Source organism: Zeus faber (genome assembly GCF_960531495.2).
Source record: "Zeus faber genome assembly, chromosome: 8".
Lineage (NCBI taxonomy): Eukaryota > Metazoa > Chordata > Actinopteri > Zeiformes > Zeidae > Zeus > Zeus faber.
Window position 1 is genome coordinate 19,779,565 of NC_137195.1, and position 22,377 is coordinate 19,801,941.

Below are 22,377 nucleotides of genomic sequence, written 5' to 3' on the forward strand. Positions count from 1 at the left end.
GTTGAAATGCAACGGTGAGTGTGGTTTATCTCCCACTTAGCGCTGCGATGGAGGAAACACGGAATAATGCCTGTTTATCCACAACCTGTGCTGAGGGGCTTGTGTGTGCGCTTGTTTTTCCTCAGAGTCCTCAAATGACTGTTGAGATTTCAGAAACATCAAAATATTGTCTCACGGTGTTATCGCACAGCCTTTTAAGCGGCCGAGTTCGGGCTTTGCCATGTTGTTTGCTTATTTCCGCAGTTGTCTTAGAGGATTCTCATTGAACCTCCAATTCAAACCTCCCGAGGAGAAACCGTCCGCCCGAAACTCTTTCTTCTTGTCCCCTTCTCCCCCTCCCTCCACCCGCCGCCCGCCACTCCTTCAGGTGCAGTTGGTGCAGCAAGGGCTTCAAGAAGTCCAGCCACCTGAAGCAGCACGTGCGCTCGCACACCGGCGAGAAGCCGTTCAGGTGCCACCTCTGCGGCCGCTCCTTCGTGTCCGCCGGCGTCCTCAAGTCCCACCTCAACACGCACACCGGTAACTCTTCCCACCTTTCCTCCAAAAAAAACAAAACACCCCGACGTCTCCAAACGATGCTGCAGAACCTTTCATTCCATAACGTCCCCCGCTTCTCCCGCCACCACCACCAGGGGTGAAGCCGTTCAAGTGCACTGTGTGCGACGCCTCTTTCACCACCAACGGCAGCCTGAACCGCCACATGACCATCCACCTAAAGTCCTTCAAGTGTCCGTTGTGCCGGGAGAACTTCAGGACCAACCTGCTGTATCGCAAGCACATGAAGAAGCAGCACGGCGAGGAGCGAGGTAGTGGAGAGGCTTTTCGGATTTAGCTTCTCTGGGGCAAATTCACAAGGAATTTATTGCGGCCGCTAATAGCACCATGAATTGTGCATCAATTGCACCCGCGATCTGCGGCGTCTTAGCGTCCGATTCACAATAGATATTGCGCAAATGATATGCCAGAGTAAACGTGCCCTTAAAGTTCATCTGCTGAGTTCAGTTTGTCCTTGTTTTTGCCTCTGATTGCAATTATCCATGTAGCAAAGTAAATAATCTGTGCGTCAGCATCAGAGGGTCACTGCCTCTGTGGAGCCTGACACGTGACACACGCTTTTTTTGTTTCATTAATTTAGCAAAAGGAGTAAAATAAAACCATCTCAAATAATACAAAGACACTGCTTTTATTTGTTTTATTTTGAGAAACAGGAAACGGGCACATGCAGCGGAGTGTAAATGCGTAGTTGAGTCTCCATTACGCGTCTATGCCACTGCTCTACACTTGCCTGTTTTACAAATTATTATAAGTCTTGAATAAATATAAAACTTAAAAATAATTGTTGGACAGTAGTTATTTTGATTTAAAGTGATTAATGAAAATGTTAAATTGTAAGGAAATCCTTGGGCGCGCTGCGCCGGTGCAACGGAAAAATTCTGACAGGGCTGTAGCACCTGCAAGCCCCTCCTTATTGCCAATTGGGAGGCACTGAAGTCACAACCCACAAAAAATCCTTGCATAAGAAAATGTAGTACGCCGAATAAACTGATTGTGATTCTGGTTCTGATGTTACTGCAGTTATAGGAATAAGCCGAGAGGACGTAGAGGAGGAGGAGGAGGAAGAAGAAGAGGGGGAGGAGGAGCAGGAGGAGGAGGAGGAAGAGGAGGAAGGCCAGGAGGAGGACGAGGAGCAGCGGGGGGCGAAGCGGCGCGGCGTGGACATCATCACCTTCACCGAGGAGCAGGCGGCGCAGCTGGCAAAGGACCCCGGCGAGGCGGCGTCCGTGTCGGAGCGCGTCCTAGCCCAGTCGGCCGCCGAGCGCGACCGCATCAGCGAGATCAAGGACAAGGCGGTGGAGCTGGAGACGGAGCCTAAATTTCCAAACTGCTGCGGGTTCTGCCCCAAGAGCTTCAAGAAGCCCAGCGACCTCGTCAGGTGAGAAGACCTCTCCCTCCTTCTTTGGTCCCCGTTTGGCTGGTCTGTCCCTCCAAGAGCTTTTTGTGTGAATGTTGGGACCCAAAATGTGTGATTCTGCAGCAGTGGCTTTTCTTGAATTACACCCTTATAATGTGAATTATGATGGAAACCGTGGGGTTTTTTTGGAGTACAATTGCAGGAATTTTAAATAATTGCACTGTAAGTCAAAAGAAAACACCTATTTTACTACTACTTATCATACGACACACTCTGCATCTGTCAGATATTAACATGCATGTTAAAATATTAATATTTAAAACTGTTCAAAAGTTCACATACAATTTACCATTTTCACAGTAAAATTGCGAGAATTGGTAAAAAGGAAAAAAAGCTCTAACTACTATATGATGTTACGATGATAGTATGCATTCTGCATGTCACAGAGACAACTGTACAAGTACAAGTACTCATCTTTAGATTTTTTTTTTTTAAACATAAAGAACCATGTATTCGAAGTAAAAAAAAAAAAAAAAAAAAAAAGAAGAAAAGAAAATACTGCTTTTTCCTGGGTCCCAGTAATATGTCTATAAAATAAGGTACCAAATAAGTTCATTACTGTACGGGGATGTGCTGATGCTGTCTGGCTGTTGAGATTTACATTCATGTGTTGTGCTGATTTGACCACTGAATGCAGAAAAGTGGCAATTTTGTATTAGTATTGCGGAGAGAATTGTAATTTTTGCGAATTGCAATTTCCCGGAGGGATGGCTCTCTCCCTGCTCGTCAGCCTTCAGTGTTCTGTTAGGAACGAGCCGGACGCCTCTTGGCTCTCGTCTCCGACAGCCTCCCTCCACTCGTCGTGGTGCTGTTTATTGTCCTCAGAGCAGTCAAGTAGAGTTGCCCCCCTCCATCACCGTTTTTCCAGCCCGGCCATCCGGGGTAATAACCACCTTGCTTCTTTTCTCAAGTCTCCCCGTGCCGCCTGCCATTTCAGAACAGGAAAAAAAAGAGGCATTGTGCAGAAGCCTCGCCCGACTCCGCAGGATCATGTAGAACCTGCCAGTGAGAACAGAGCACAGTCTCCCCCTAGAGAAGGGTTTCCCAACCTTTTTTTGGCCACAGCACAGTTTTTTTACAATGAAATCATCCCAAGCCACGCCACGATCCTGTTAACCATTAAAACCATCACAAAGCACCAGAAACCTTCATAACTGTGAATAACTTGTATTGTGGCCTACTAATAGTTAGTTAAACTATTCGATCAGATGGAACAAATCTTTTAAATGACTCAGGAGTCATTCCGGCAAAAGAGTGGGGTAGCGAATGACTCTTTGACTAACAAACTCAAAATAATTACTGCAGACTAAATTGAAGTCCAATCTAGAAAAAGTTTGAGGCATTTGACACAATTGATATTTAATGGGACTGATTGACAACCACCAAAGTCCACCAAAATAGATAATTGTGACAGATTTCCATTCACAACTCACAGCCGACCGACTCTTCCTTGCACCAACTGAATCTTAACGAACAAAGGACGGGTTGGAAAATCAAACAACTCTTTTTACCGCGTGACTCGTCAAGAACCCAATTTCAAAAAACAAACAAAGCTTTCGTCATTACCAATAGTCCTCACTTTGAGTGTGAAACTTGTTATTCTGGCTGGAATTGATGAATGAGATGACTTGGTACAGCCCCTACGATTTTGATCCCGCAACACGAAAGCGAATTTCTATTAGTTTTTTTTGTGAAAGTTGGAAGAATTTTACGGCGCAGTGGTTGAAAACCGCTGCCCTAGACAGAGCCCAGCAGACCTTCTAAAACCACAGCGTAATAACCTTCCCCGCACTTTAGCCTTTGCTGGTAGAATTGGATTCAAATCAAAAAGACAACAACCAAAAATCAGTCCATGACAGTTTCATCTGGGGAAGAAGTCAGAGCAAAACATTTATAACCCTTGGGCGACGCGAGTTACAATCAATGGCATTCATCAATGTGATTTGACTCGCAAGCACAAGCAATTACTGTCTCCATCGTATTCCTGTCGCATCTGCGTTCTTATTATAAAGTTGTCCGTGAGCCGCGTCTGTTTATCAAACAAGAACTTTGTGCCGTGATTTCTCCTTTTATTTTATTTTTTCTTATCACAGCAGTTCATTGCACGCTCAGTTATTCTAAATACATGAATATTTGATCAAATTCTTATGACCGCCGCTAACCTATTCTCCTGCTTTATGTAACGAAATTTGAGTGCAGTGCTCCACTTTTATTCATCAAGATGGAAATATTATTAAGATAGGTTAAAGCTGGGCTGAGTCAATTAACATGATCTAATTAATGAGCTCCAGCATTAGTCCATTAACAATAATATACACTAGAATCGTGTAAAAAAACGGCTGAAATGTATTCAGGGCAGAGGCGAGTGAGTCAACAGGCAAAGTTTGGAATTTACAATTCTTGAAATGAAATTTAAAAAGAAATCAAGCAGCATCTGCTTATACAAGGTGGTTTGTTTAAATGATTTACAAACAGAAGAAACCATAATCAAAAAACATTGATCTTGAAATTGTTATACTTGAAATCATTGTTTTTGCACATTAAATGCAGGCGCAATCGTCACAATAGTCACAACAATATTGTGACACCCCCCCCACTCCGCACTAACTACCCCCCTACTAATTGTTCCACCCACGTCTTCATTTCAGATACAAAACAGCACAGTTGGTTAAAAAAACAGTTTATTTCCTCCCACTATGAACTTAATTACCACGCTCTGATTTAGTTGGAGCAACAGAGCTGGAGCGACGCTCTGTGAATCTGCTTGAAAACACCCCACAGTCATTCAAAGATGTGTTGTTTCCGAGTTTTGTCCGTCCCATTTTATTTATTTATTTATTTATTTTTCAGATTTAGCGGAATCGGCGGCTCGCTCTACGGATTTATTTATTTATTTTCGATCTTCTCTTTCCCTCATTTCATTCTCTCCGCCCATCCTGCTTTCAGGCACATTCGGATCCACACCGGGGAGAGGCCTTACAAATGTGACGAGTGCGCGAAGAGCTTCACCGTCAAGTCCACCCTGGACTGCCACGTGAAGACGCACACAGGTCGGTGTGAGAGTGAGCTGAGACCAGACACCTCCTGGGATACCTCTGTTTCTTTTCTTACAGCTTTTGTATTGCATAGATAGGTAGGTATTTAGATGGATTGATAGGTAGGTATTAAGAAGGGTAGATGGATAGGTAGGTAGATGGATTGGTGGGTAGGTAGGTAGATATATCCAAGATTCATCAGTCTTTCAGCAGCTCACATCAAAAAATTTGGCAATAGTAATAATAAAGTAATAAGAATAAAAAGAGTTAATGTCAGAGTTAATGTTAGCCAATATGCAATAAACCTAAAAAATGAACTCAAAAAAATAATTAGTACATACGTACATATGTATGTATGAATGTGTACATATAAAATCTGTACATATACCTGTGTCTAACCGGGTGGGAAACCAAATGGTTGTTTTGGACGGACAATTTTAGTACTCTAGATGGACTTTAGATGGACTGTATTCAAACGTTTGCCACTGAAATGAAACCAACATACACAACGTTCAAACAAACAAATAGACTGTCATCATTGCCCTCCACCATATTGACTTGTATAACTCTGCCAGTGAATTAAGAAGTGCATCCAGGTTACCTGATTCCCGTACTGTCATACAATATCCACTTTATCAGTCACGCCGTGAGTTGATTTGCAAGACAGGATACATTTCAGTAAACCCCAATCACCTCCCCTCTCTACCCAGCCAGTTCTCCACTGTGGCCCTGTGGCTCCAGCTCCAGTATACACTACTGCTTGGATCAAATGTTAATACTACACTAGAGCTTTTGGAGTTCTCTCTCTTTGCTGCAAATGAGTCGGATTAGGACTCATTAGTACTCTCCACACTCCCTCTGTCGCGGCAGCGATGGGACGGATGGGGCCGAGGGATTTATGGGATATAACACTGTTTGAATTAAAGCAAGGGAGGCTCAGACTCCCTCTCACGCTCATCGTCTCCACTCCCACCATTGTGAAAGAGCTGTAATCGCACGAAGGGAATTCAACTTTAGGAGCTGCGGGCAAGCGGGCCGCATTCTGCCGGCATAATGAAAAAGACGGGAACGTCGGTTTAACGTCCCCGTCCCCTGATCATCATAGACCTGCCACCGTGTGCTCTGTTTTTTTTTTTTGCTGGGGATCTAATTAACTTTCTGATTTTCAGTAGTGTGACATGGATCCCCCCCACTGCTGATGATTAGTGCATTCATTTTGAGACCATGGTACAAAAAAAAAACGAGAATGCAACTTGGCCCAGTAAAACGGACTGATTAATTTTAACTGTTGTGTTAGTCTCGCCTTTATCCTTAAGCCTGTTCATTTTTCCCTAACAATCGTGGACAGAAGGACCGGAGAAAGGGCTCTTGAGACATCAGTCCCCTGCTGATACGGCTCAATTGTTTCATCTTCCAGGTCAGAAGCTGTTCACCTGCCACATGTGCAACACCTCCTTCTCCACCAAGGGCAGCCTGAAGGTCCACATGAGGCTCCACACGGGCTCCAAGCCCTTCAAGTGTCCCTTCTGCGAGCTGCGCTTCCGCACCTCCGGCCACCGCAAGACCCACATCCAGTGCCACTACCGGCCCAACGGTGACGCCCGCAAGTCCAAGCGGGTCTCCTCCTCTACTGTGGGCCAGTCCAACCAGGACCAAGACTCGGAGGTGGGTCGGGTTTCCGCCCAAGGCCAAGGCCAGGGGCATCACCAGCAGCAACAGGCGGGCTCCGAGGCCCTCCAGCCGGTAGGGCTCCTGCAGAACTCCACCACGGATACCGGAATTTATCTTCCCAACAACCAGGTCCTCGCCGGCCAGTTTGACCAGAACCTTCTGCACCAGGGGCTGGTAGGACAGGCAATCCTGCCGGCCACCATGTCAGGTAGGAACAACCCCAAACACAGACACACACACACACACACACACACACACACACACACACACACACACACACACACACATAGTCTGTCATTGAAATTTGGGGCAGTCTTTGAGTTTGGCAGTTAGTGTAGTTCACTCTGGGCCGAGGTGCCTCGGGGTGAAGCCCGCTGAGCTGATCGATGGTGTTAACTGGGCTCAGGCAGACTGGCGATTAAACAGTCAATCGGTATTCGATGGAGTGGATTGCGGATTGACATTAATGACAGGCAATTGCCAGGAACAATCCCAGCATTGAAACGGTGTCATGCAGTTTACCGTGTTCTGAAACTGATTCCTCAGAGCGGGGGCAAAGAGGGCGAGAGCCGCCCTTTCTACTCAGAGTTGTTTTGGATTTATTATCGATTAATTGTAATTTTCATTGTGTAAATTGTTCTTGTACTGCATTTAAAAAAAAAAAATAATAATAAAAAAAAAAGTAAAAGATACGGTGATGTGTTCCCTCTCATTGTTGTGACTTAATGTTTTAACTCTGATTGTGAAGGATATTGCCTGATTCAACTACGACCACAGAAATTTAAGTTCTTTCATATTCTTTCATATGGAATTTATTTATTTATTTATTTATCCGAAAAAACCTGTGTCTCCACTGTCCGTGCTGCATCACGCATGTCTCTCCGTTGCTTTCCGTCGCTATTGGGCTTAATTTCGTAAAAACTAGATGTTTTTGTGTCAATACTTGTAAATAATTAATCCTGCACTTCTGTCACAGAGAGACCGCATTTGCCGCATTACATTACTTTCTATGCGCCCTCCACCCCCCTCCCAAATATTGCAAACTGGCAATCATTGCCCCCCTGCAATCGCCAATTGGAATTTTGCATGATCGCCCAAGCCTAGTGTGTACTGCTGCGGGGCTTCCTGTTGCCTGTTCACACAGGGCTGTGTGCACCGAAATCTTTTTTTTTTTTTTCATGACGATTTCCCTCCAGGCCTCCTTTCAGAAATAGGCATTTTCTCTTTCTATGGTAATGGCTGCCCAACCGGGGGAAAGTGAGCCACATCTTCACAGGTTAAGTAAGCAGACAGCCTGATATTAGATTATATTACTTCAATGTCTATATTATTACACTATTATAGGCTTACAATAGTGGCATAAAATTAACAAAAAATACATTTGAATTGCTAATCGCATTTATTGATATGACAAACCTGAACTAAAATTGGGTGCTGCTTCATTTGTCTGTGCATCTTGCATGATCGTCGCAGACTTCTGGTGTGAATGTTGCAAGCTTTCAAAATGGCTTGTTTCAGATAGACATCACACAGCTGATTAACCAAAAATCTAATTTTATGGATGAATAAATACATAAATAGCCGGATTAAGCTACAAGACTAGCATCTATCAGTTCTCCTAGGTACTGGAAAAAATATTGTTGCCCTGAGTAGTAGCTTATTTTTGCTTTAACATATGAAAAGTGCTTGACAAACAGGGCAAACAGACCTCACAAGATAGTTGACGATGGCCCAAATCCGTTATTGTCAGGCTCTGTATACCCGCCCACGCCTAAATTTGTCTGTAAAAAAATTGTTTGTGCTATTGCTATTTTAGGACTATTCAGAGTTCTTCTAGAGTTTGAATTCTGACTTTCAGACCTTCTGTTTGAATTCCCGATTCAGCAGGAAAAACAAAAATATTTCTTTCTCACCCTACACGATGGGTCTGCAGAGGTGGATTGAATGAACGAGGAGGTTTCAGAAGCGCTGTTGGTGGAGGGGTGGCAGGGGGTTTTAGTTGTTCTCTGAGACTTATCCCAACTGTGGATTTTAGATTCTGTCGTATCTTTCTTCCTCTCTCTCACCCTGTCTCCAGCTCCATCTAATTGCCGAACCCTTCTCTGCATCTTAGAAGATTAAAAAGTCAATGATGGGGCATCTCTCTCGCTCTCTCGCTCTCTCTCATCTGGGAGCAGACTGATGGTAGTGAATGAGCCACTGTTTGGTTTTGGGAGCAGGCAGGGGTGCTCGCTCGCCTGCACTCCAGTTTGTGGACACGCTACCAATGATATTGTTGTTGATGTTGATGGGGGAACGGCGGCTTACGTGTCTCAGTCGCTGAGCGAGCTGATTAGAGTTATATCGTTTGGATTATTTACCTCACTGGTTCAAATGTGGCTGATGACCATTAGTGCATGCCCCCCTCTCTCTAATTTCAATTCAAAGGGCTTTTTTGGCATGCCATGCTTCCCTTACCTTTAAATATATATATATATATATATATATATATATATATATATATATATATATATATATATATATATATATATATATATATATATGAATGAATGAATGACGTGGACAATAAAGCAGAAAAATATACATCTTGTAGTGGATTTTTTTTTTTATAAATTAAGATAACCTAAAATAAAAATTATTAAACTGTTAAAAATGCCGCCACTGATCGGTGTATATATATGCTCACTGAACACTTTATTAGGAATACTATACTATAACTGGTTTGGGCCTGCCTTTGCTCTCACAAAAACCACAAGATGATGGAAGCATTCCTTTGAGACTCAATCTTGACATATACAGTACATCACACAATTCCTGCAGATTTGTCAGCTGTGCATTCATGCTGCGAATCCCCTGTTCTATCACTTCCCAAAGGTGTTCTATTGGATTCAGATCCGCTGACGGGGAAGGCCACTGAGGAAAATTTAACTTATTTTCAAGTTCATGAAACCAGTTTGAGATGACTTTTGCTTTTTGACATGGTGCATTATCATGCTGGAAGTAGCCATTAGAAGATGGGTAAATGAAGGGATGTGCATGGTCACCAACAACACTCTAAATGGGTTGTGGCATTCAAGCGATGATTGATTGGTATTGCCGGGCCCAAAGTGTGCCAAGAGAAAATTCCCCACACCATGACACCACCACCCCCAGTCTGTTCGACTGTTGACACAAGGCAGGTTGGGTCCATGGATTCATGCTTTTGGCGCCAAATTCTGACCCTACCATCATGTGCCTCGGCGGAAATCGAGATTCTTCAGACCAGGCTATTTTTCCAGTCTTCAACTGTCCAGTTTGGGTGAGCCTGTGCCCACTGCAGCCTCAGCTTTCTGTTCTTGGCTGACAGTACTGGAAGTGGTCTTCTGCTGTTGTAGCACGTCAGCCTCAAGGTTCGAAGTGTTCTGAGATGTTTTTCTGCTCACCACAACTGTACAGAGTGGTTATCTGAGTTGCCGCAGCCTTTCTGTCAGCTCGAATTAGTCAGGCCATTCTCCGTTGACCTCTTTCATCAACATGTCGTTTCCGTTCACAGAACTGCCGCCCGTGGATGTTATTTTGTTTTTCGCACCATTCTGAGTAAACTCTCATGTTGTGCATGAAAATCCCAGGAGGTTAGCAGTTACAGAAAGTCTCAAACCAGCCCGTCTGGCACCTACAATCATGCCACGGTCGAAAATACTGAGATCACAAGTTTTCCCCATTTGGATTGTTGATAGGAACTTTAACTGAAGCTTCTGACCCATATCTGCATGATTTCATGCATTGCACTGCTGCCACACGATTGGTTTTTTAGATAATTGCATGAAAAATATCGGTGTACAGGTGTTCCTATTATAGTTGTCAGTGAGTGTGTACAGTATATATATATACAGGTACATCTCATAAAATTTGAATATCATGAAAACGTTCAATAATTTTTGTCACTCATTTCAGAAAGTGAAACCCATATATTATATAGATTCATTACACGCAGAGTGAAATATTTCAAGCCTTTATTTCTTGAAATTTTGGTGATTGTGGCTAGAGATAATGAAAACCCAAAATTCAGTGTCTAAGAAAATTAGAATATTGTGAAAAAGTACAATATTGGAAAGTCATGGTGTCACATTAGCTAATGAACTCAAAAGACCCGCAATGGTTTCCTGAGCCTTGAAATGGTCTCTCTCTGGGTGAGTAGGCTACACAATCATGGGGAAGCCTGCTGACTTGACAGATGTCCGGAAGACAGTCATTGACACTCTCCACAAGGAGGGTAAGCCACAAAAGGTCATTGCTAAAGAAGCTGGTTGTTCACAGAGTGCTGTATCCAAGCATATTCATAGAAAGTTGAGTGGAAGGAAAAAGTGTGGTAGGAAAAGGTGCACCAGCAAAAGGGATGACCGCAGCCTTGAGAGGATTGTCAAGAAAAATCCATTCAAGAATTTGGGGGAGCTTCACAAGGAGTGGACTGAGGCTGGAGTTAGGGCATCAAGAGCCACTACGCACAGACGAATCCTAGGCACGGGCTACAAATGTCGCACTCCTCGTGTCAAGCCGCTCCTGAACCAGAGACAACGTCAGAAGCATCTTACCTGGGCTGTGGAGAAAAAGAACTGGACTGTTGCTCAGTGGTCCAAAGTCCTCTTTTCAGATGAAAGTACATTTTGCATGTCATTTGGAAATCAAGGTCCCAGAGTCTGGAGGGAAAAGGGGAGAGGCAATGTCATCTGCTGGTGTTGGTCCACTGTGTTTTCTGAAGTCCACAGTGAACACAGCCATCTACCAGGAAATTTTAGAGCACTTCATGCTTCCTTCTGCTGACAAGCTTTATGGAGATGCTGATTTCATTTTCCAGCAGGACTTGGCACCTGCCCACACTGCCAAAGGTACCAAAAGCTGGTTCAATGACCATGGTGTTACTGTGCTTGATTGGCCAGCAAACTCGCTTGATCTGAACCCCATAGAGAATCTATGGGGTATTGTCAAGAGGAAGATGAGAGACACCAGACCCAACAATGCAGATGACCTGAAGGCTGCTATCAAAGCAACCTGGGCTTCCATTACACCTGAGCAGTGCCACAGGCTGATCACCTCCAGTCACGCCGCATTGATGCAGTAATTCATGCAAAAGGAGGCCCAACCACGTATTGAGTGCATATAAATGAACATATTTTTCAGAAGCCTGACATTTCTGTTTAAAATATCTGTTTTTTATTTATCTTATGTAATATTCAAATTTTCTGAGACACTGAATTTGGGGTTTTCATTATCTATAGCCACAATCATCAAAATTTCAAGAAATTAAGGCTTGAAATATTTTACTCTATGTGTAATGAATGTATATAATATATGGGTTTCACTTTCTGAAATAAGTGACAAAAAACTTTTTCACAATATTTTAATTTTATGAGATGTACAGTACCTGTAAATAAAGCCAATTAAATTCAATAACAAGTACAAATAAGGATATGGACTAAAATGCATTCTCCACAAAGGAGAATAGGCCTTTTTGAACTAGCAGCTAGTATAAATAAATCTCTTAGATGATTACAAAGCCATTGATGAGCTCTCTCTCTCTCTCTCTCGCTCTCTCTCTCGCTCTCTCTCTCTCTCTCTCTCTCTCTCTCTCTCTCTCTCTCTCTCTCTCTCTCTCTCTCTCTCTCTCTCTCTCTCTCTCTCTTGCTCTCAATTTAAATAATTTGTGTGTAAATACACTGATTCGCTTGCGTTGTTTGCTCATTTGCCTCTGTGTGATGTGTGTGTGTCGCAGCCGGCGGGGACCTAACTGTGTCCCTGTCCGACGGCCTGGCCACCCTGGAGGGCATCCACCTGCAGCTGACACCCGCCAACCTGGTGTGTCCCAACGTGCAGATCTCTGGCATCGACGGCAGCAACATCAACAACATCACCCTCCAGGTAGCAACCGGTCGTGCCTCTCTGTGTCCTTGTGCAATTGGACCCTTTTCAAGATGCTTTTTTTCCTCTTCCTGTTCATCACCATTCAGGTGGTGTAAGACATTGAGAAAGTCTAAAATAGTGTGTTCTAACCCCTTTTCCCTTAGCATTCCTCCAGGGTTATCGTGAATTGGACTGCGGTGGCAAGACATTTCTCACACATTTGCACATAAGTGCAATTGCACATTTTTTCTCTCTGCGGGCCGGGAGGCAGATACCTTCGGGGATCTCTCCTCCCTACATTTAAGAAAAAAAACTTTACGAATGCCTTGAAGACAGATCCTCAACAGGATAGACAGAAACTAAATATTATAGATATAGAAATATATAGAAACCTAAATATTGTCCTAAAACCAGAGTGCTGCTGCATTTTGCCTTCCACTCCCCCGTCTTATCCCTTGTAGTTTCTAAACTAGTGTTTCCCCAAATCTTTTTCTACCATGGCATACACACATGTATAATTGTGCTTATAATTATGGCCACCTAAAAGTTAGGGATGCCACACTCGCAAACAATTTGTTCGTCAGGAACAACACTTATAAATGTCTCTGGAGTCAGGAGTCAGTCTGTCAAAAGTGTGGGCGACTTTTCATTATTATTCAGGACTAAATACAAATGCAAGGCAAAAACGGCCAAGACATTTGGCATAATTCATATTGAATGTGACTGATTTACACTTTCACAGTCCACCAAACTAAATGTGACAGAATGAATGATTCTTGGGTGAATGGGATTCACACCTCAGGGAGTTGAGTGACCCATCAAAATCAGAATCGCAAAATAGAGACAAACCTCTTGTGACTGCTATGTAGTTCTCACTTTCAGTGTGAAACTTGTTGGTATCCTGGCTTAAATTGATGGGTTGATGGATAAGTGCATCCTTTTAATTGCAATTCTGATCTTGCAACTGGGTTTGGGCAGATTGATGATTTATTCTTCATGAATATCTTGAAAATCCTGTCGAGCATTGAAATGGTGTAAGTGCAGTTTATCGTTTGTTGATCATACTCCCAAGTTTAACAAGGGATCTGATCACTCTTGTGATAATATTTTACGTCACGGTGCTTTACTTCTGCACGTGGGAGTGAGTATGGGAGTGAGTGTAAACAAACATGGATGCAGGAACGTGGAGCTTCGAGAAATAAATATTGCTCATTGGATAGATCATGGATTATTACAGTATTTGCCCACGACATTGCAACATTGAGTTGACGACCAAGCCGATCGTGTTTTACTACATGGAGAAGACAGAGGTAGCGTCAGTACAACTTGCAATGCATGGCACTGCTGCCTCACAGCAAGAAGGTCCTGGGTTTCGATTCCCACCTGGGGCGCTGTTGGCACCGGATTAGGGGCCTTTCTGTGTGGAGTTTCTTGCATGTTCTCCCTGTGCTCACATGGGGTTTCTTCCTTGTAACATCAATGAGGACCCCAACCAAAAACATGCACAACATCGTCGTCTGACCAGCGGGTGCATCGCTGTACGCTGCCTACTGCTCCTGGCTACCCCCCGGAGCAAGGACAAGCCAGGATTCAGAAAACTCATTTCACGGGCCACCTGTGTGTGTGTGTGTGTGTGTGTGTGTGTGTGTGTGTGTGTGTGTGTGTGTGTGTGTGTGTGTGTATGTGTATGTGTATGTGTGTGTGTGTGTGTGTGTGTGTGTCTGTGTCTGTGTGTTGATGTCACTTGTGGTGGGATATGGGAACAATGGGGGTGTGACAAATAAAGATTTTTCTTCTTCTGCTAAATTATCAATGTTTTGTTGTTTATTATACTTGAAAATCGGGACATATTGGCAGTAGTATACTGTATGTGACCTAATGTGTTCTTCTTACCCTCATTGTGAAGTTTATTGTCTGAATCAACTACCACCACAGAAATGGAATGTGACAACGACTTTGCCGCATTACATTACATTCTGTGCGCGCGTGCACCACCCCCTTCCCTTTGGAATCGTGTACCATATCCCAACACAAGAGCTTATTTCCATTATTGATTGTTTTAAGTGTCATTTGAAGGTAGTTTTCACAGAACACTTGTGTGCAGCGGCGCAGTGATTGAAAAACACTGTTCTCAACTTTAAAAAAGTACTTTTCCCTTTCCCTGTCTCTTAATTCTCCTCCATCACATCGTTCCAGATTGACCCGGCCCTCCTCCAGCAGACCCTGCAGCAGGGCGGTCTCCTCTCCCACTCACTGAGCGGTGAACCAGGCCTGGTCTCCCATTCCCACACCGGTCACCTAATGCAGGCCGGCGGCGACCCCACGGTCCCGACCACCAACGTGGTGCTCCACCCACTGACCAGCCTGGCCCTGCAGCCCGGCACCATCACCTCCTCCGCCCAGGTCACCATGGCCGGCCTCAGCGACCCCGACGTCTCAGGTGGGTGACCGGACTCAGGTGTCTCTTAAAAGGACCGTACCAGAAAATTCAGTTTTATTCCCTCTACCACCCCTGACCATTTTCTGATAACCTGGCTCACATTTTATCAATGTTTTATGATGTCTCTATTTTTGTGTTTTGGAGAATAAGAAATGCATATTTTTGTCAAAGTTTTATTTCTCTGTATTTTGTTAATTCCATGTTAAAGCGTGAGCGCTACCTTTTGAAATGGAACAGAGAAATAACAAATACGACTATACAAAAATATGATGTTGCAGGAACACTAAACGGTGATCAATAATCACCTATACAAAATATAGTGAACAACCTGCAACAAAACAATGCGAGCAGGCCAACGACCCACAAGTAGTGGGCAGAGCCAACGAGTTGAAGCAGTTCTTTTACAGGATTGACGTGAGGGCTCACAGAGCCCATCCCCAGCTCCTAGTGGCCGGTGTGACTTCAACACTAGCAAATATCCCAGCAGAACTGTACTGTTGAAGCATTCGCAGAGAGTCACCTGCGAATGAGAGTCACATCCTGGCAACCCCACAAATTGTCCAACCGACGAATGTCAAGAGATGATCTACCATACTAATAAATGCCATTTATATTATGTAATCGACCTTCCTGTGCCAGATTCATAATGGTCGTAATTATGATACTCTTGAACAGTTTTCTGTATTTAGAATCAGCCTTTTAAAATCATCCAGTGAAACTGTGTTGTCCTTGCTTCTGATTTATGTAGCAGAGCGTTAGACTCGATTTTTTTGTTATTTAATACCATCTGCTAAAAACTTTCTGTGTTTATCTTGGTGAATGCACCATCCACCATCAATGTGACAGCCCTACTGATTGGTTTATGTCATGGACTTTTGTGAAATAGAATCCTGAACCACAAAACAAAAAACAAATGTATAAAGATATTATGGCTGTGACATTTTAGGAGCAAATTTTTATTTCATTCAATGATATTGGTTAAAGTGAACCAATAAGGAGTTGCGGTATGTTGATATTATTCACAAATAATCATTTACTCTTCCATGAGAGTTGATGTTGACCGGAGGTTGTATGAATAATTTCTGAAGGACGAGGTCATTGGTAGTGGTAAATGAGGAGGAAAGAGCGTTGTGATCTGCATGTATTGGTATGGGGGGCATTTTGAAAGGAACCATGATCGAGCCGATCAGTTCATAGGCCTAATCAACCTGTATTGAAAGCCTTTGATACAGTTGATCACTCCCTGCTCTTACACAGACTGCTAAGTACAGTATTGGCTGTGACCCCAATGTTTACAGTTAGCTATGCGTATAGTTCTGAAACGACCTCTCGGATAGACAGCAGTTCGTGAAAACGGGTAATGCTCAATCTGCATTTGTTTCCGATAACAAAAGGAGTCCCTCAAGGTTTGATTTTCGGACAGGTCCTTTTCACAATTTATATCAATGATATTGTCTGGTCTTTGAATATCCGTAGTGTCCATTTGTGCGCAGAGGACACTATTTTTTATATTGTTGAGCTCACACCATACAATTGACAATCTACAACTTTCTTTAAACATTCTCCAAGAGGCACTTATCGATCTCAAACAACAGATATGCGATTCACAAGAGCTAAGGAAATCGATTATGGCAAACTTCAGATTAGCATTTTGCTCTGTAGGGCTATTGAATGAGTCCCACACTTTAAATATTTAGGCATCTGGATTAATGATCAACTCACTTTTAAAGTTCACATTGATAAACCGGTTGATAAAGCTGCGGCCAAAACTTGGCTTTCTTTATTGAAATAGAACCTGCTTTGCCGTCTTTAGTAGAAAAAGAATTGTTGAAACTGTATAACTTTCTGTCTTGAATTATGGTGATATAATATATAAACATGCTGCTGTCACCACCCTTAAGCCCTTAGACACTATACAGTAAATCACTCTGCTCGTAGATTTATTACTGGTGATGCCTACACTACCCATCATTGTACTCTCTATGAAAAGTTGGCTGACCCCCTCTCTTTGCGAGACAAGATCAACACTGGTATATGGTTCATCTACAAACAATCCTAAAAAAGTTACCAATTTACATTACTTCACTATTACACCTTAATGTAGGAGCTTATCAAACCCGCTCTCAGGACTGGTCAACTGGTTCGCGGGTCAACTCCGAACTCGCAAAGACTGCTTTTAAATGTTGTGCTCCGGACTCGTGAAATAACCTACAATGCACTTTAAATATTGATTTCTTGATACCATTGGAAAATGTAAAAAAATATGCTCACAAATCAAATTTTTTTTAGAATGTAATTTTTTTACCAATATTGATGTTTGTGTTCTTATTTTCTTCACTTATTTTAGTTTTTTATTTTATTTTGTTATTTGTGTTATTTTTTTCCTGACTAATGTGATCTGGGAATCATTGAAAACGAGGGTTCATCCCTCAATGTATCCCCGAGGACTAAATACTGTAAAGGTGAAATGAAAACATGTAACCGTTCCGTCCACCGCAGGCTCCCAGGACCTGAGCCACGTGATCAGCGGATCGGGGTTGGTGGCGGGCGGGGCCGGCGGGCAGGAGATCACCCTGACCATCAACAACTCCAGCCTGACGCAGGCTCTGGCCCAGGCCCAGGCCTCTGTGGCCGGCGTCGGGGCGGCGGCGGGGAACACGCAGGAGATCACGCTCACCATATCAGGTAGGGACACCAGAGAAGGTCGGTGGAGGTTCCCGGGAACAAGCGATTGTCTGGTTTAGTAAGCGCTCACAAAATCCCTTTATGGAGAGAGTTTCCCTTCAAGACTCCAGACAAACTTTTTTTCACCATCATCCCGAAAAACAATTTTAACCGTCCCACGGTGAATGTAAACAGTGCCAAAATCAAAATGTTGTTCATCTATAGTTGTTAGTAGCGTAATAAAAGCACCATTAAAATGTTGAAGAAATAAATAATTATATTTATTATGCTCCATTCAAAGAAATAGGTTTTGAACAAAACCGAAAAGCTATTTGTAAACTGTAAAAAAAGCCGAACTGAGAAAATGTAAATAGGACACAGAATTTAGTGACAGAATTTGGGAAAACTTCTGTTCTGTTCACTGTTCAAAGATTAGACTGTTCGTCTGTTTGTTTGTTTGTTTGTTTGTTTGTTTGTTTTTTCCCCGTGAAGGCAGCGTCACTTCCGAAACTACAGTTTTCAGAGTTTCCCGAACACAGCGTTGCTTCTAAAACTAGTTTTCCGAGGCCGACTTTTGACTTGTCGACTTTCAGGGGGCAGCCCTTGCCAGCGCTCAGTTCACTTATCTGCTGCTAAGCAATAGTTTGTTAAACATACATACAGACATACATACATACATACATACATACATACATACAAAAATTCCGGAGTCATCCTGGGGAAGATCTTTGTTTATCCCAAACACATTTTCTATCCTCCCCCAAACGACGGGGCACCGTTAGTCTGGAGCCCTGGTCCCCTTCTCTCCAAAATGCACTGATGTCCTTGCAGAGGCCAAAACACTGAGCAGGTCAGGCTCAACTCCAAGTCACTTCAACAAGAGTCACATCTTGTGTTTCGTAGGTTCTACTTCAGGTCACCGTTGTCCTCTACTGCCTCTTTCATCACTCGTAAATCCAGGGAAACGGGTGGAACGGAGCAAGGCCACTGGAGCTGTTTGTATAGTTTTGCAGCCGTCCTGCATAATGGGGAGCCGTACGAGAGGTGTGGGGGTGGGCTTGCAGGCAGGAGGATTCTCAATGTGATTCATTGATTTTTATGGAGTGTTTGCACCGCTTGAAAAGTGTACTCTGACTCAGGATACTTTTGCCCACGTCAGAAGACTCATCTACTCTGTTTACCTACAACGGTGCCTGCATTGATGTTTAAAACCCTCCCACTGGCTAAAGGTGAAACTGATCGCTCTACTTGAAAGCACTTACTTTCACTTTTGAATTTGAAAGTCTTTCAAGTTTTTAAAGGCTGAGTGAGTAAACAACCGTCAATTGCAATGAGTGTATCAATTTGCCCTCCCAACAGGTGTATGACGCTATCACCCTGTTTATTGTTTGTTACCACTTTATTTACTGGTTAAGAGTGAGGAACAGCTCAGAATAAATGTAGAACTGGAGAATCTAGAATGTAGATCTGGGGCTGGCGTTTTTTGAGCCTTATTCCTCGTTATTCATTTGAATTTGATCACTGACTCACCTCTCCATTCACCTCCGTTTGCCTCGTCCAAATCAGAATGAAATTTACACTTTTGCTTTGTTCTCTATAAGCTATGAACTCATAGAATTGTGGGACAGAGTAGGTCTGGAAAGGCACCCGCAAAAGACTTTCATTCATTGGTCAGAAATGTAAACCGAGCACGGAGACCATGGAGCCGGTGCCGCGGTTAAGTTTGGTGATACCGGCAGTAACCCCGCAGTGGCATTCCTACCAAACACATTTGGATGAAAACATCCGGGTCATCAACAATGTGTTGATCCACTCTTTCCCAAGATGGCCTATCCTATACCTATAACTCTATTCCCTTCATTTCTATTTGTACCCCCACTCTGTATTATCTTTTTGAGTCTTGTTTTATTTTTATTTAATTGTATTTATATTATTCTATTCACTAACTGCATTATGTTTTACGAATCAGTAAGTTTCAGTTAGTTGCTAGGTAGGAGTTAGCTTAGCTATTATGTTCGGTTTAGTAACTATTGTGCATAATCTTCGTGTGCGTTGCAAAGACAATTTCACTGCATATATGTATGAAAGTATGTATATGTATGTGACAAATTAACCTCTTGAATTTTGAATCTTGAAGACATTCCGCAAGCAGGCGGTAAACGCACCAGGATTCCATTGTAACGGACTACTGCATATGTAAAAGCGCCCTTACACAGTGAACATTTTTTTCTGGGGGGCGGGGGGCCCTTCTTTAGTAGCTCTCTTTCTGCTCACTTCCCATGAAGTAGTACATTCTTTTCCCCGTCAGCGTACATTAACCAGTGAACTGGCACAGAGAATCATCAACACACCAGGGTCTCAATTTGCCCAATTATACTAATGGTTTATGTAGACATAGCAAGTTCTGGTCCAACACTAAAGGAAAACCAGTGTTGATGGCTTGGGCAACACCTTTTAGGAGCTCTCACACCATTGTGACACCGGAAATGCAAATTCTCCGTACGTTAATCTTCCCGTTGAGAATGACGTACAGCAGGTTCCACATCTTTGTGTTCGATTTCACAACACAACAAAACAGAGCAAAACACCACTGATGGTGTCATCCCCATTTTATAATTGTAGACAAAGCAAATTAGATCATCCATTCAGTGCGGGGATGATGGAATGGCAGCAGTTCCCAGGTGTGAAAGTGCAAAGTTGTTTTGCTGAAAATCACCACCATCATCATGCCGGCTCATGCTTTATCTCTGTCAGGATTAGTCCTCCTGCTGCACACAGATCCTGCTCTATTCTGGCACCACACATTTTTTACAATGAGTAAATGGATGTGTTTTCAGACAGAAATCAGATTTTGTACGTTGTTTTTCAATGTTACTCCATACTATCTATTTTTGTATTCATATTTTATATATCATATAGATATACATTTTATCTATATCATCTATATATAGATTTACATTTTAGTGATAACATTTTTATTTGTTTTTTTGTATTTCTACTCTCTTTTTATGGGTTTCACGAGTTAATCCATGAAACCAGCAAGTCACTTTTCAAGACAAATATTGTTTGAAAGCTACTGCTCACCTGGCCGTATTTCATAATTTTCTTCACTTTTCCCTTTGAATTCAATTTTATTGTTTGGCGCCCCTGTTGCCCGGCAGGTCAGGACCTGCTTCCCCAGCACAACGGCCCCAGTGGCGTGGAGATGAACGGCGGCATCCGACTGTCGCCCCCGCTGAACCCCCAATCCACAAACGCCACGCTCACCATCACGAACGACCAGCTGCTACCTCAGAGCCCCACCAACACCGGCATGGCAGGTGTGTGTGTGTGTGTGTGTGTGTGTGTGTGTGTGTGTGTGTGTGTGTGTGTGTGTGTGTGTGTGTGTGTGTGTGTGTGTGTGTGTGTGTGTGTGTGTGTGGACGTTCTAGTGCTAATATGTTTGTCAATCTGTCAGTGTTTACTCCATGCAGTGTGTGTGTGTGTGTGTGTGTGTGCGCGCACACGTCCCAGTTCGCTCACGTATCCGCCAAGTGAATATGCAAATGTTTTTGAGAGCAAATGTGCTGCTCTACTCCATCCCTTGTGCGGCCCAATCTGGGATAAGCGAGAAAGGGGACTTTGCCGCGGGCCGAGGTAAGGTAAGAGCCGCCCCCCCCCCCCCCCACCGCGGAAACGTTTGGTTGATTGTCTCGCTCGGCAGCTCGACGGGTAATTTTTCGGCCCCGACTAACATCTCTTCATTACCCCTCGCCTCTCAGCCCGTGTGGAAAACATGTCCCTCTCAAAAACGCTGACACTCAGACCAGCGTTCTCGTGTTGATTACACTGAGTGTTTCTGTTAGAGTAAGGCCTAACCCCCCTTCTCTCTCTGTCCATCTCTCTCCCTCTCTCCAGTGAGCAGTCTGCCACCCAGCACCAGTTTATCCCACACGGCCGTCTCCCAGAGCCTGGTGATGTCATCGGGGGGCATGGGCAGCGACGGCAGCGTGACTCTGACACTGGCGGATACGCAGGGCATGCTGGAAGGTGTCACTCTCAACCTCCACCCGCAGGTATGCGAAAAGAACATACACACCGGCACACTCGCAAACCGTGGACAGCTATCGGAGAGTTTGTTTTTCCTCCCGCCAGTCCCAGACGTTTCCCGCCGTGCTGAGCGATCCAGGTCTCCAAGTGCAGTCGGCCGGTTCGGTCCAGCCGGTGCTGCTGGTCAGCCATCACTCCCAGGGCGCCAACGGAGCTCCCGACAACGGATTCAATGTACGTTTCTACGTGGGAAGAACACCGCCGGGGGGGTATATTTTTGTCGTGTGTGTGTACGACCAATCGATTTGTTTAACGTGTGACCCAGCTTGGTGAGGACATGCATGCGGGCGGGAAGGACGGCCAGGACGACATCCAGATGAGGAACCAGTGCTACTACTGCAACCAGGTGTGCGAGAACGCCAACACGCTGCGACGCCATTGCCGGCAGGCCCACGGCAAGGACCGCTGCCACGTCTGCCGGCTGTGCAACAAGGCCTTCAAGAGGGCCACGCACCTCAAGGTACAGGCTCGCACACGGCACTGGGTTGGATGGAACGTAATTGGAAAATGCCATGTGGCTATGATGTTTTTAGAAAGGCTGATTCTCGGCGAACAAAATTAGCTGCCGGTGCCCGTGTGGCACCTGTGTCCTCTTTGCAGCTGATTGGCTGTTGAATTTTGCTTTCATA

General features: G+C 43.9%; 1 protein-coding gene across 1 annotated transcript in view; it reads left to right on the forward strand.

Annotated features, from left to right (window-relative positions):
- Nucleotides 1-22,377, forward strand: part of znf236 (zinc finger protein 236) — a gene marked incomplete at its 5' end in the record, with an annotated part of 75,372 nt that overhangs the window by 35,415 nt on the left and 17,580 nt on the right. The window contains 12 exons of the mRNA XM_080004907.1: nt 368-519; nt 633-806; nt 1,576-1,933; nt 4,919-5,022; nt 6,425-6,886; nt 12,428-12,573; nt 14,752-14,995; nt 17,495-17,680; nt 20,821-20,979; nt 21,557-21,714; nt 21,794-21,922; nt 22,014-22,208. Of these exons, the coding sequence (XP_079861033.1) occupies nt 368-519; nt 633-806; nt 1,576-1,933; nt 4,919-5,022; nt 6,425-6,886; nt 12,428-12,573; nt 14,752-14,995; nt 17,495-17,680; nt 20,821-20,979; nt 21,557-21,714; nt 21,794-21,922; nt 22,014-22,208 (2,467 nt within the window). The remainder of the gene's footprint in view (nt 1-367; nt 520-632; nt 807-1,575; nt 1,934-4,918; nt 5,023-6,424; nt 6,887-12,427; nt 12,574-14,751; nt 14,996-17,494; nt 17,681-20,820; nt 20,980-21,556; nt 21,715-21,793; nt 21,923-22,013; nt 22,209-22,377) is intronic.